The sequence below is a fragment of the Aptenodytes forsteri genome, unplaced genomic scaffold (genome assembly GCF_000699145.1).
Source record: "Aptenodytes forsteri isolate BGI_AS27 unplaced genomic scaffold, ASM69914v1 Scaffold250, whole genome shotgun sequence".
NCBI lineage: Eukaryota > Metazoa > Chordata > Aves > Sphenisciformes > Spheniscidae > Aptenodytes > Aptenodytes forsteri.
In genome coordinates this window covers 581,165-594,206 of record NW_008794008.1, presented here as the reverse complement: position 1 = coordinate 594,206, position 13,042 = coordinate 581,165, and the positions used below count along the sequence as shown (strand labels likewise).

At 36.4% G+C, this 13,042-nt stretch overlaps 1 protein-coding gene across 1 annotated transcript in view; it reads right to left on the bottom strand.

The window, feature by feature from the left end:
- RECK (reversion inducing cysteine rich protein with kazal motifs) overlaps positions 1–13,042 on the bottom strand; it is an 80,582-nt gene that overhangs the window by 32,368 nt on the left and 35,172 nt on the right. The window contains exons 7-9 of the mRNA XM_019474784.1: positions 10,147–10,232; positions 7,785–7,832; positions 6,708–6,749 (exon numbers count right to left, since the gene is read on the bottom strand). Coding sequence (XP_019330329.1) covers positions 6,708–6,749; positions 7,785–7,832; positions 10,147–10,232 — 176 coding nt within the window. The remainder of the gene's footprint in view (positions 1–6,707; positions 6,750–7,784; positions 7,833–10,146; positions 10,233–13,042) is intronic.

The following is a 13,042-nucleotide window of genomic DNA, read 5'->3' as shown; positions in this document are numbered from 1 at the left end:
GATTGGCTCTCTATGCATGAATTAGCATTCCTGCATAGACAGTTCTGATGAAAATCTAAGAGCCAAAAGAATTATTTACTGTATCAAAAGATGGAAGACTCACATTTTAACTTAGATTTGAAAAGCCTCAAGCCTTGATGTTTGTTTGTATCATGCCATTAATGATTTTATTTTATGCTGTAATTTAAAGCACAAGTTCCAACTTGCCAATTACTCTTTATGCCATGTAAATCACAGTGCCACAATCCTGTTTTCTACAGTCTCACAATTATATAATCTTTTGGATAATATATTTTTGGATAGTGAGATATGTTAACAGTCAAACACAAGATTTTAAAGAGGTTAGTCCCAATACTGTAGTGAGCAGTGTCGTTTTCTTCTATTTACAGTCAGGAATTAATTTAAACCATGGGTAAACCATGGCAGATGTGGCACTGAAATAATGACCCTAAGAGAATAAACACAAATCTAACTTGACAATGTAAGTTAGTTTTCCATGAACACCAGCTACTTATAATTTTACTGATCATGAATAAAAGCACAGATCTGTTGTGAACACCTCACACAAAAAGTCAAAAGTCTGCCTACATAAAACAACGCCCAAAACCTCACAAAGTAACAATTCAGACATTGTATTTTCATTCTTCTAATATCCTCTACCAAATTTTAGATCTTTTCTCCCAAGAGCACAGATACCGCATAATTTCTCTGAGACTGAGAATGAATTTGTAGCAACATCCCTCATCCCAGCAGCAAGTTTTCATCTGATTCACTTCAGATTTTCCCTCTTTACGACCCATAAAGCAAATCCTGTCACCCATTCATCTGTGTAACACGGATGAGGGACAAGAGAACTCATGGGAACAGAACATGTAGACAGAGTCACCATCCTACATCTGTAAAGAACAGATTTACACCGTTGCCTAAAGGCTCATGTCATTTTTATAGCACCATACATCTTTCTCTATGGATGCCAGACAATGGTTATCAGAAAGTCACTGTTTCAGTGTGGCCACCTCGTTTCTTTGGGACCTTCTGTGTATGAAAAAAGAAACAACTGTCAGATAGGAATTGCCATACACAACATCGCTCAGACCCAGAACTGACTGTCTGCAGAAGCTGCTGAAATTAAGACTTCTCCACACCCACCCTGTATCGAGCACTGGAAGGTGGCATACTAACCCGCTGGACAGAAAGCAACATTGTAACTTTATTAATTAATGCACTGGGACAGTAGAGGCTCCTGAAAAGGCTGAAGTCTGTCTGTCACGGCTTTACCTAAGTACTTGACCATACTGTTAGCACAAACAATACTTAGAATCATGATGTCATGCTGCTATAAACTCAGCTAAAAACTGTCATGTTATTTAAAAGTTGAATGTTACAAAAAAGTTATTAAAAAGCAGTTCAGGGATAACAGTGTCACTGGCCCTCTTAGCTCAGATTGCAGTTTATAACTACACACAAAACCGAGAAGAATGTTGAGAAGATTATGATGTCTACCAACATTCCTCCTCTAAAGAAGGGCTCAAGTTGAGACAAAACTATCTTCTTATAGCAATTTTACACACCAATTTTATACAGGCAGGATGCCCTAACCACATAATAAATCTTCCTTCGGTACTTTGAAACTGTAGTTTCACAGACTGCTGAATCACTGTAATGATGCTCGTATTTCTGTTAAGAGGAGGTGGTCTTACTTCTCTTTTCCACCACCTTTTCAACTCTCCTCTCCCTGTTCCCCATTGTATAGTCTTGTGTATGCCTTTACACCAGCTCTGGCACTAACCATCTTCTCATGACCTGATTTTTCTCAGTAACCCTGCTGAAACCTCCTTTTTCTCATCTCCCAGGAATTTAAATCAGCAATTTCAACAGGTATAATGCTAAGTTAGAATAGGATAGAATCATCTTTAGGTATCATCTTTTAGAAGAACCTGCCAGATGCCAGAGGCAGAGTAAGGTAAGGAGAAGTATATTTGTATGGCTAGCACTGGGAGGGAATGTGTGTGGAAAAAGGGCAGTTGCAGGAAGGAACAGGAAGAACTTCAGTTGCACTGAGTTGTTAAAGCAACTCACCATATTTCATGAAACCATAGTGCCTGTAGCCACCACAGAATACAGTGCTAGTTAGGGTGCTGACTTTGCTCTTTTTGTAGGTCTGGATAATTGTTCAGTTTCCCAGAAAGTACAGGTACACATGTGGGGAGTGCTATACAGACATGAGAGAATCTTAAAAAAAAATATAAAAAATTAGGGTGTAGTCACCTGCTCATAAATAAAGCTGATAACAGCATTAACAGTCAGTCTGATTTGAATTACTAACCATAACTTCATTACAGAACACAGGATTAATGCCCATCTCCAGTAAAGTAGCACTCATATTTAAGAAATCAGCAGCTTTTCTGCCCACTCAAGCTTCCTTCTGAATCTGCTAGTGAACTGTCAGAAGAGAAAGACTGAGAAAACAAAGCAAAACATAAAACACAGATATAGGTAAGGAAAAACAAAACAAAAAACCACAAAAAACAAAAGAGCAGAAAAGGATGTTCTCTTTAAAGGAAGAACTAAGTCATCAAGATCTGGGAAAATGAGGATGAAAAGGCAATACTGTGTACACACACAGAGTCTGATACTCCATTTTCAACTTGTGAATAAAATATTAAGTGAACAAAGATAGCAATATTGAAATTTATAAAACACAAACATAATAATTTGTTTTATTTGTGCATTAATCTCATCTTTCAGACTTCTCTTTTTTTAAAACCAAATGTTTCTGAAACTGGTGACTAAAGCCAGTGAAACTATAAGCAGAAGGAATGGAAAGTGGCAGGCAGACACAGGCCACACAACCATGTATGCCTCAAAGAAAACAGTCTCAAAGATCTTTTAGTGTTATGGAAATTGAAAAAGGCAATTGAAGTTTATCCAGCAGAGAACACTGTCCAGTCTTCCTCACCAGAAGCTCCTTGAAGAAAGATTTTAGCCAGTACTGCAGGACCTAACTGGTTTCGCTCTTTTTGGAGCTCATCAGCTGCAGGTAACGGCTCAAAAAACAAAATGCATGCACACAAACACATACAGAGGAGAACATTTTGCTAAGGGAATAAGTCTTCTGCATTGTAAGGCATGCTTTTGTAAGCACATTTTTTCTAAATAGCTGCCTCTAGTGTCTTGAATGAAAAGTGACAGTGAAGCTGTTCTTTCACACCAGAAATCAAGAGTATTTTGCTAAAAATCAAAGATTATTTTCCTCCCTAAAAATTATCATGGTATCTGTATTCTGCTATCTCTGGCAGAAAAATAAGTTTAGTACTGTTGTCTTTGGCAACCTAACCATGTTAAATATTTGAATATAGCTCCTATCCAATTAAAGCCATCTTAATTTAGAAGTATTACCTACAGTTAACAAATACACTAGGAAACAAAATGCTTTACTGTATGAGAACAGCAATGAAAGTCCTGTTAATCTCTCCTTGACTTCATTTAATCTTTGAATGTATCAACAGAAGATAAAGTCAGAAGGTAACATACTAAGGTTTAGTGGAGTCAGCTGAAGTTCCAAATGATGGTGCACATCTGTTAAGAACTTTAAAAACTTGCAGTAATTAACAAGTAAGACCAAGATTTTCCTCAATTATGTAAACCAGTAAAGAAGTGAGAACACTTGTACAGTAAGGTAGAACAAAATCACTAGAACTTGAATTTTGGCAAGATCATTGAGTGTTCTATCAACCTTCTTTGAACAGTAGAGAATAGACAAAAAGCACCAGAAGATAAGATGACAATAGTATCAGCTACAATGTGTAGTATATGGTCAGAGTCCACCCTGAATTCGTTAAGTAGTACTTCCAGAGGCCACACACAGCCATATGCCTTAGGAGTTAATTAAAACTGTTTTGCAACCTTTTCCTAAACGATGTCCTAAACAGCCCCTTGAGTTATAATCTGTTGTCTCTGAGCAAGCCACACAAACAATTAGATAAGAACTAAAAACTGCTAACTGCATTTTTCAGAAGGGGTAATTAGTAGCCAGCATTCACTAAAACCTCAGCATAAAGCAGGATCAGATGACCCTAGAAGACAAAACAAGCCAATACTGTAGCACAGTGAATACTTTTCTGAATCCCTACTACAGCACTTGAAGCTGCAGGCACTGCATTTGAAGTTTCTGTATTTAAAAACTGTAAGAAAATAAAGTCAGATTAAGCTAAACAGTGCTCAAATCTGTGAGAGCAAAAATACCTTTAAACAGTCCAAGGACATCAAAAGTATTTACTACTGTGTGTCAAAAATATTTTTAAGAGCAGAAGCTAAATAACTGGCAACATTTCCAATTATATTTCGACCGCATGGCAGACGTTAATAGTGCTCAGCTGCAGCAAAGCTCTCATAATGCCAATTAACTAAAGAAGTTTGAATGTCTTATTTAGTACACATGAAATAAGAACTGGAGTTCTTAATGTGCGGAGAGGTGAACTCACAGTATGAAGTGTAGAGACTCAAGAGCTGCAATCTAATGGAAATTTTAGTACCACCCTTTCCATACACAGCAGAAAGAAAAGTGATCTTAAATGCAATAATAAAGCCTTTACAGCTTATTTCAAGCTTTATAAACTATTTTCAGTTACTCTTCCAAGCATGTATTCCATGTGGTCTCTTCAAAAAGTGAACCTCAACTTTACACAAAACTTTTAAAAACAGGAAAATCATAAAATCCTACATACAATCCATACAGTCTCCACTTCTTTTTTTCTTCTTCCTTTGACTATTACCTACCTTCTTTTTAGAGGAAGATGAACAGGATAGCAGAAAGCTCGAAGAAGTAGTGAAAGATAAAAGAGTTGAGATGCATAGAACTAGAGAAAAAATGAAGATGACAAAATGAGTGTCTGAGAAGCAGAAGATTGGAAAAAGGACTACCACAATAAAATCTTTCAAAAGAAGGCAAATAAAGTACATTTCAGTAACACTCAAAAATACTCATCAAGCTGTGTTAAATTTTTTAATTTCTGTATGCAGTGCTACTTGAAAATAAAAAGTGTTTAATAGGACACACAATTGTCAATGCACTGATCAAAAACTAATAGCTTATTACAACATGATTCATTTCTAAAATGTGTAAAATCTCCAAATTAGAAGAATCACAAGCTTCATAAATATTTACAGTAAAAGTGATCCAGAAACATATGATCAGCAGAAAAAGCATCTTCAATTAATCTTGTGAAAAGCTGGCACATCAATGCTAAAGTGATTCTGCTACTGTACAACCTGAGACTCCGCTTAGCAACTTCAAACTTTGTGACACATCCTGCTTGGAGTTTGGGGGTTTTTCACTGCTCTAAACCCTATGCCTTACCCTTGAAGACTTACCTCATTTTTCATGCTCACTAACTTAGTGGGAAGCTGAAGGGTAACTCATGAACTTGCTTCCCTAATCTCAAAAGATTACAGAAAAGTACTATGCACAGTTCAGTCAACTATTGTAAGAAGCTTGTGAAAATCCTCAGGAAATCCTTACGTGAGTATGTAAGAAAGCTATGACAGTGTTTACAAAAAGGGAATTATACTTTTATAGTCTTAATTCAGCTAGTTTTTACTTACATGTCATGTACTTATATATTCAATACCTCAATAACAGACTTGAGAGCTCATGAACAAGCACTATGATCTATATTGTAAACTAATTCTCAAATTGGATCCTCATTTTTAGTAAATGAAATATGAATTCTTAAACACAAAGGCAAACACAGTATGCATGACATTGCATTTATGTGAGTCTAATTCAGCTAGTTTTTACTTACATGTCATGTACTTATATATTCAATACCTCAATAACAGACTTGAGAGCTCATGAACAAGCACTATGATCTATATTGTAAACTAATTCTCAAATTGGATCCTCATTTTTAGTAAATGAAATATGAATTCTTAAACACAAAGGCAAACACAGTATGCATGACATTGCATTTATGTGAGTCACAGGCTGTTTCTGTTCTTATGTCACCTCTTTCAGTTTTAACTAGCCACTCCCTTCCCAGTTGTTCAGTTTCTTCCCCAGCCAACCCAACTGAATACAAAGTATGGTACTGGTCACAGACACAGAAGCTACTTACAAACTACAGAGGGAGCAGGACACATTCACCAAGGCACCAAGAAAAATTTTTTTTTAAGAAAAGGAGAAAGAATGACTAGGGTGTGAAAAAGTGCAGGTTCCCTCCAGAAATATTTTTTGGAATCTCCTATCCTAGGCAAAAGTTCCTTGAATTTTATACAACCAATGGGTCTCTGGAGAGCACTGTAAGTACTATTTTTCATGAGTACCTGTAAGCCTAAATACATAGGAAAACCCACTGTCATACAAAATTCTGTAATAACTGAAGATCTACCATGTAAGATACTTAATTTCTCTCCCTAACACAGTATCTATATCTACTACTCCTAGTGCCCAGTAAAAAAGTTCTCCTCTGTTCTTCACCAACCAGAAGACCGATTCCTCCTTCCATCACTTTTCTCCCTCTCCTTCTCTTTTAGTGTTGCACAGATAGAACGAGTTAAGGTTTTCTGTACAATAACAGCAAGATCACTCTTGAATAAGAGTGAGGGACCCACTTTCCAAAATTCCAGATAAAAACTGGAAAAAGAAGAACTAGGAAAAGTAAATAAGATGACTATCACCATTTTGTAGTCATTCTTTAATCTCTTACCTTTCCTCTCCCGTTCTCCTTCAACCCATATTGGCCAACCTCCTACAGCAATGCAGAAATCCAGAAAAAAAGAAGGAAACAGACCAGCATAATAGAGGAGAAGCTTACAGATGCTGACAGTGTAGCATATCATAGCATGAAAGGAGACAGAACAACTTAAAATGAAAATTCATTTTTAAGAGAACAAGCTATGGTAACTTTAACAGTGAAGAGTCTAGGAAAATACTCCATAGATTGTTTAGATAAAAGGACCAAAGGTGGTGGTGGTGGGGGAATTGAATGTTTCCTGGAAAAACAGGAAACCTGCTACACTTCTGCCCAAATCAAGAGAACAGAGAATTGTCTGATAATCTGAACTGTTGATTCTGAGCAGAATTTATGCAGGACTGCCTAATTCAGGGCAGGAGGAAATGAGATGAAAGCGGGGAGGAGGAATCTGGCTTTTAATTAAGAAACAGATCGAAAGAAAAGAAGTCCTAGCAGAAGAGCACTTCTACAAACTGTGTTAAAAAGGATATAGGTAAAGGCAGATTTCTGAAAATATCCTGATGATTAATTTTAAGAGCAGAACAGTAAAAATAATTGCAAGCATTCATAGTTTCACTGATGTTACAAAAAATTATTCATTTGAAATGATTTACATTAGAATAGGATACTTAAAAGGTTATTCTTTCCTGAGTTTGTTTCTTTAGGTCACTTTTAAGCTGACTCTCCCACTATAGAAGCGGAAATGTTTCTGACGGAATGAATGCTCGCAATGAATGCCAACTTTCCTCAGAACTCCTATGAAACAAACTTTTTGGAATCCATGTCTCCATTTTGAAAGTTGCGTCTTTTTATTCAAATTAAGATATATGCAAGTCTAAAAAAAGACAAGCCCTTTTTACAGAAAACGATTGTATTTTTACAAAAACTGTAGAGAGAGGTAACTTACATTTGGATAAAAATGAGTATATCCAGAAATATGACTATAAGAAGACTGGACTTTCCCTCTTCTATAGGATACTTATTACAGAATTTATAAAATTTAAAAAAGTTGATTTTTAATAAGATCTATCCAGACACATATACACATACCTCGTATTCCTTCCTGCAGACCTTTAAAACATCATTCTTTGCAGAAGCCTGAAAGACAGATAAATTTCTCCATTTGTAGTAGAAAATAATAAAATCATGTTGCAAAATAAAGACGATTCTACCTTTATATTAACTGTGATAACCATGGATTCATGATCTGTTTAAATGTTCCTTTTTAAGAACCTAAAGAATCCATGTAAAGCTTTAAGAAAAAAAGCAGAAACCATGACTGTCAATATTACATTTAATTAAAAACCAAACCCTCATATTTCTGCACCAAGTTAGCTGATACCAGAAGCACACAAAGCAACTTTGTTTTTGTGAAAGGTTTACCAAAAATGGAAGAACTTGAGCATAAAAATCTCCCTATTTTGCATGCTCAGTACCACTTGTGTGCCTCTTTCCCTCCTCCTCCCTCTTGTATGTACAGTCCTATATTGTCAAATTGATTTGCAGAAATTCTCCTTCAAACTGCAGATCAGTTTCTTCTGTAGAATACCTCTTGCTCCTTTTTCATGTCACAGATATTCAAAATTATTATTACTACTAACATTAGTTATTTCCCCCTCCAGTAATTTAGAATACCAGGGTAAAGTCTGACCTTGGACCTATCATATGACCTTCTTCAAAATGCCTCCAAAACCCCCTCAAGTTTCAAGAATCAAAATTAAAATCCAAATATTTCCCGTTATCCCTACGTTTGGCAGGTATCTATGTTTTAGTTTAAATGAAAATCATATGAAATGTATCAACCAGAGTCAGCTAAAGTACAAAATAGAGCCAAGATTCTGAGACAGCAGTCGTCACTCAAACAATAGAGCATCTGATTCTGAGAATAATGAGAAATTATATAACAATCATAAAATTAAATTAACAGAATTTAATACGACACTGAAATAAACGGAAGTGTTTTTACCAGGTTTGGAAAACACTTAAACAGTAGGCTAGATTTGAAAACTTTGCTAAGAAATGCATTTGGGAACAGATACATGATCTTCTTTTCAGAAGATCAAAAGTACCCAGTTTGTTTACTCACTCCTCATCTCTTTTCCACACCACTCAGTTTGTGTACTCACTGCTCATCTCTTGTCAAATAGTCTAAACTATATGCTTTTGGGTGAAGGTAGCATCTTTTTTTTTGGCATGACAACAATTTGCAGTAGGCTGCTGGTCCAAGATTAAGATTACACAGGTAACATGCAAGATACTGCAGTGAATATTAAGTACATTTGTACTCCAGAACTGAGTTACAAGGATGATGATAAATAATTATACACATTTTGACTTTGAAAATGTTTTTAAGGTCACAAGCATATACTTGGAAAAAGAAATAATCACAAAATGCTTCACAGGTTTTTAATAAAAAGGTCATTGCTGAATTTATGTATTATACTTAAAATTGTCACTTGACAAAAATAGTGATATAGTAACACCAGAAACAACTTTCTTCCATCTGATGAACAAAAATGTCTTTGAAGAGGCACAAAAATCTATTTGGGGCTGTAACCACAATGTTGCATCACTAAACATTACACTGCAAAAAAAGAGAGCTTAGAAAAAGCCACAGGTTGCTTTCCACTCAGCATTATTTTAAAATAACAACTTTCATGTAGAGATTGTGACAAAAAAAATTCAAGAAATTAAGTTTAGTATAACCAAAGAGAGCTTCAGAATCTTTATGGATTCAGTCAATAAATTACTACAAAGTAACAAACTAGAGCAGATCAGCAATAATCACGTGCCTACTGTTTGCAAAGCAAAACTAGGTGGATTAGCTCCATTTGCCAAGTGCAATGGTGCTAGGACGTGCCTGCAGCCAGCTCACCGGCTCTCACACTGGAATTTCTGTGGTGTCAAAGTTATAAACACAGTAAGATTTCATCTTAACTGTATCTTCATTACTGAGCAATTAAATGTGGCATCAGAATGTACAAAAAAGGCACAGCTAACCCTAAAGTCTAAAATGTCTTCTTCAGGCTCATCAATTCATAGGAAGCAGCCTAGTCCTACAGAACAGTTGAAAATACATATCCAAAAACATCCTCCTCAAAACCCCACCACTTTATTTTAACCAGGTTTTCATCTCAGTAGACTTGAACTTGTACTTTTTTACTGAAAATTCACTTTACAAATGTAAATTCTTTGTTTTGGTTTTTGGAATTTGGTTGCTGACATTTATCACCAGTAGTACTTCCTGGGAAGTATCTAGTCATATTTTGCAATTTTAAAAAGAGTTTATGTGATAATTTAATTTTGATGTAAAAAATGCATTAAGACCGAAGTTCATAAACAGTAATACATAAATGAATTCAACATGGCGTCATTTGACATTAACCACAGAAAAACAATTAGAAAGCCTTACCTGTTTACATGCTTGCCGACATTCCACAGCAATAGCTAGCTCACAGCAACCTAAACCAACCCACCCGTCAGACTTCTTCAAAACTCCTTTGAAAATAAGATGACAGTACATATTACAGTAGAAAGAGAAACTATGCCATCATTTTCCCTTCCCTCCCCATGAGTCAGTTACTTTTCAAATTTGATAATCCTGTTCTCATTCAAGTAGCCTATTTACAGATTACATTTTTATTGGAATTTATGAAGTCATTGAAACCAACTTTAAGCAAGAAAAGAGCAAGTCTGTGCCTTAATAAATGCCGAACTTGGCAATTATGAAGCACCTTCTATACACTGAGTTTAAAGATGCTTTATGCATATTTTATATGTTCACTGGAAATATCAGTTTGATAATTTGACTTATCTAATATGAAATATAAGCAAACAGAAAGCAACAGGAAAAAAACCTAATTAAAATTAACAACATTATCTCCTACAGACACATCCTCTTGTTGGTTTCAATAGCATATTTTTCTACTAACTTTGTCAACACAGAATGTTTCTTACTTTTTCTTCAAGCTTCCTGTACTGGTTTTGGTTGGGATGGCATTAAATTACTTCATAATAGCTGGTATGGGGCTATGTTTTGCATTTGTGATGAAAACAGTGTTGATAACAGAGGGTTTTAGTTGTTGCTGAGCAGTGCTGACAGAGTCAAGGTCTTTCCTGCTTCTCACACCACCCCACCAGCGAGTAGCCTGGGGGTGCACAAGGACTTGGGAAGGCACACAGCCACGACAGCACACTCCAGCTGACCAAAGGGATATCCCACACCATATGACATCGTGCTCAGCAATAAAACTGGGGGGTGGAGGTTGGCAGGGACTGCCGTCGCTTGGGGACTGGCTGGCATCGGGCTTGGGGGGAATCGTGCTCAGCAATAAAACTGGGGGGTGGAGGTTGGCAGGGACTGCCGTCGCTTGGGGACTGGCTGGCATCGGTCGGTTGGTGGTAAGCAATTGTTTTCTTTTGCATCATTTGTTTTTCTTGGTTTGGGTTTTTTTTTTCCCTTTCTTTTTGTTGGTTTTTTTTGTCCCATTTTTTAATTATTAAACTGTCTTTATCTCAACTCACAAGTTTTCTCACTGTTACCCTACTGATTCTCCCCCCTATCCCATTGTCGGGAGAGTAAGCGAGTGGCTGTGGTGCTTAGCTGCCTACCAGGGTTAAACCATGACACTTCCTCTGTAGTTTATCCCCCTCCAACAACGTGCTTTCATATCCGGAATTATCTTCAGTAAAAGTTTCCCATCTCCCTGTCTCTCTTTTTCCATTTATTTCACTATTCCCATTATCCTCATTTCTTACCATAAAGTTACATAGAAAAGCAAATTGCTGCCGTAAGTTGTTTCATCCTCTTAATCTATTCACAAATATAGATTTTCTGATGTTTTCAAGACATCAGAAATCAAACAAAAGAAGAATGCATTCCTGTATCTATTTCTCACATAACTTTAAAGACAGAAATAATTAAAGGGAAGGTTTAACCTATGCAGCTGCCCAGCAGCTGTGGCAAATCTGTTACACTCTTTTTTCTTAGGGCACGGGGTGGAATTATTTCACTCATATGAACCACTCATTTTTGTTAGGAATATTTTAAAAATAAAGCAGTATTTTAGGACATGCACAAATTATATCCTTTATGTAGAAATAAAAAGTATGAAGTAAAAGAATCAAGCACTTAATTTAAAAAAATGCTCTTAAGCCTGGTAGAAATGCCTATTCAGAAAAGCCACATGGAATGTCCAGCTTTAAAAAAGGGAAGTGAAAGAGCTAGGAGTGAGACCATTGAGCTTAAATTCAAATGCTAAGAAAATACTGGAAAAAAAGGTCATTAAAAATCATTGCAATCAATGGAAAACTATCACCAGTAGGTATTTATCATGAACAAAATTGCCTTTAAAATACACGTTGTTGGCTTTACAAACACAGGTGGCATAGAAAGTCTTACCAGTATCAGTCTTTCATGACATTTGGATGGGCAAATTAAGAAAACACACTAAGAGTAAATTTATAAAGGAGGAGCAAAATCTTTAGCTAAATTAACATATCTTCCCAGCAAATTAAAATATTAATTACCTATATTAAAATGCAAATTAAAACCTTAATGCTCAACACAAGCAAGGTAGCAGGATTGCATAGCGGGTGGAGGGAGCAGAGAGGCAAAGGTGAAGAACAGCTTTTGGCTGCAGCCTGCATTCTGTCAGTTTGAAGTGGCCATGTACTATCTGAATGGTCCAGACCTTCTGGAAGCACTGTAGGCCACTGATTTACTGGTCTTTTCGGAGACTGTCCAAATCCTCTTTACATCTCTTCAGAGTATTGGCTCACCTTACCAATTCAAACTAGTTCCAAGCAGCTGTGAAGGCCATGAACAACTGCAAATTCAGCTCACCTTCCACTTCCATAATTGGGGTACGGAATTAGTTTTTCAGAGATTGAGCATCTTTTTGAAAGTGTTAAAGAGATGGCTGTTGTGCACACATCAGTAGTTTGTAATCACCGTTCAAAAATTCGGAATTTGATGCATTGTTTTAAACTAATTCCAAAAGTAAATGCATGTCTACATGGAAGTCATGCATGTATATTTAACTATATATGTACAGTTAATTGCCAAATCAACTACCCACTACATTCTATCTGTCCTCGGCTGGGATGGGATTGAGTTAATTTTCTTCCTAGGAGCTGGTACAGTGCTGTCGTTTGGATTTAGTATGAGAATAATGCTGATAACACACCGATGTTTTAATCGTTGCTAAGCAGTGCTTATACTAAGTCAAGGACTTTTCAGCTTCCCATGCTCTACCAACTGAGAAGCTGGGGGGGGGCACAGCCAGGACAGCTGACCCAAGCTGGCC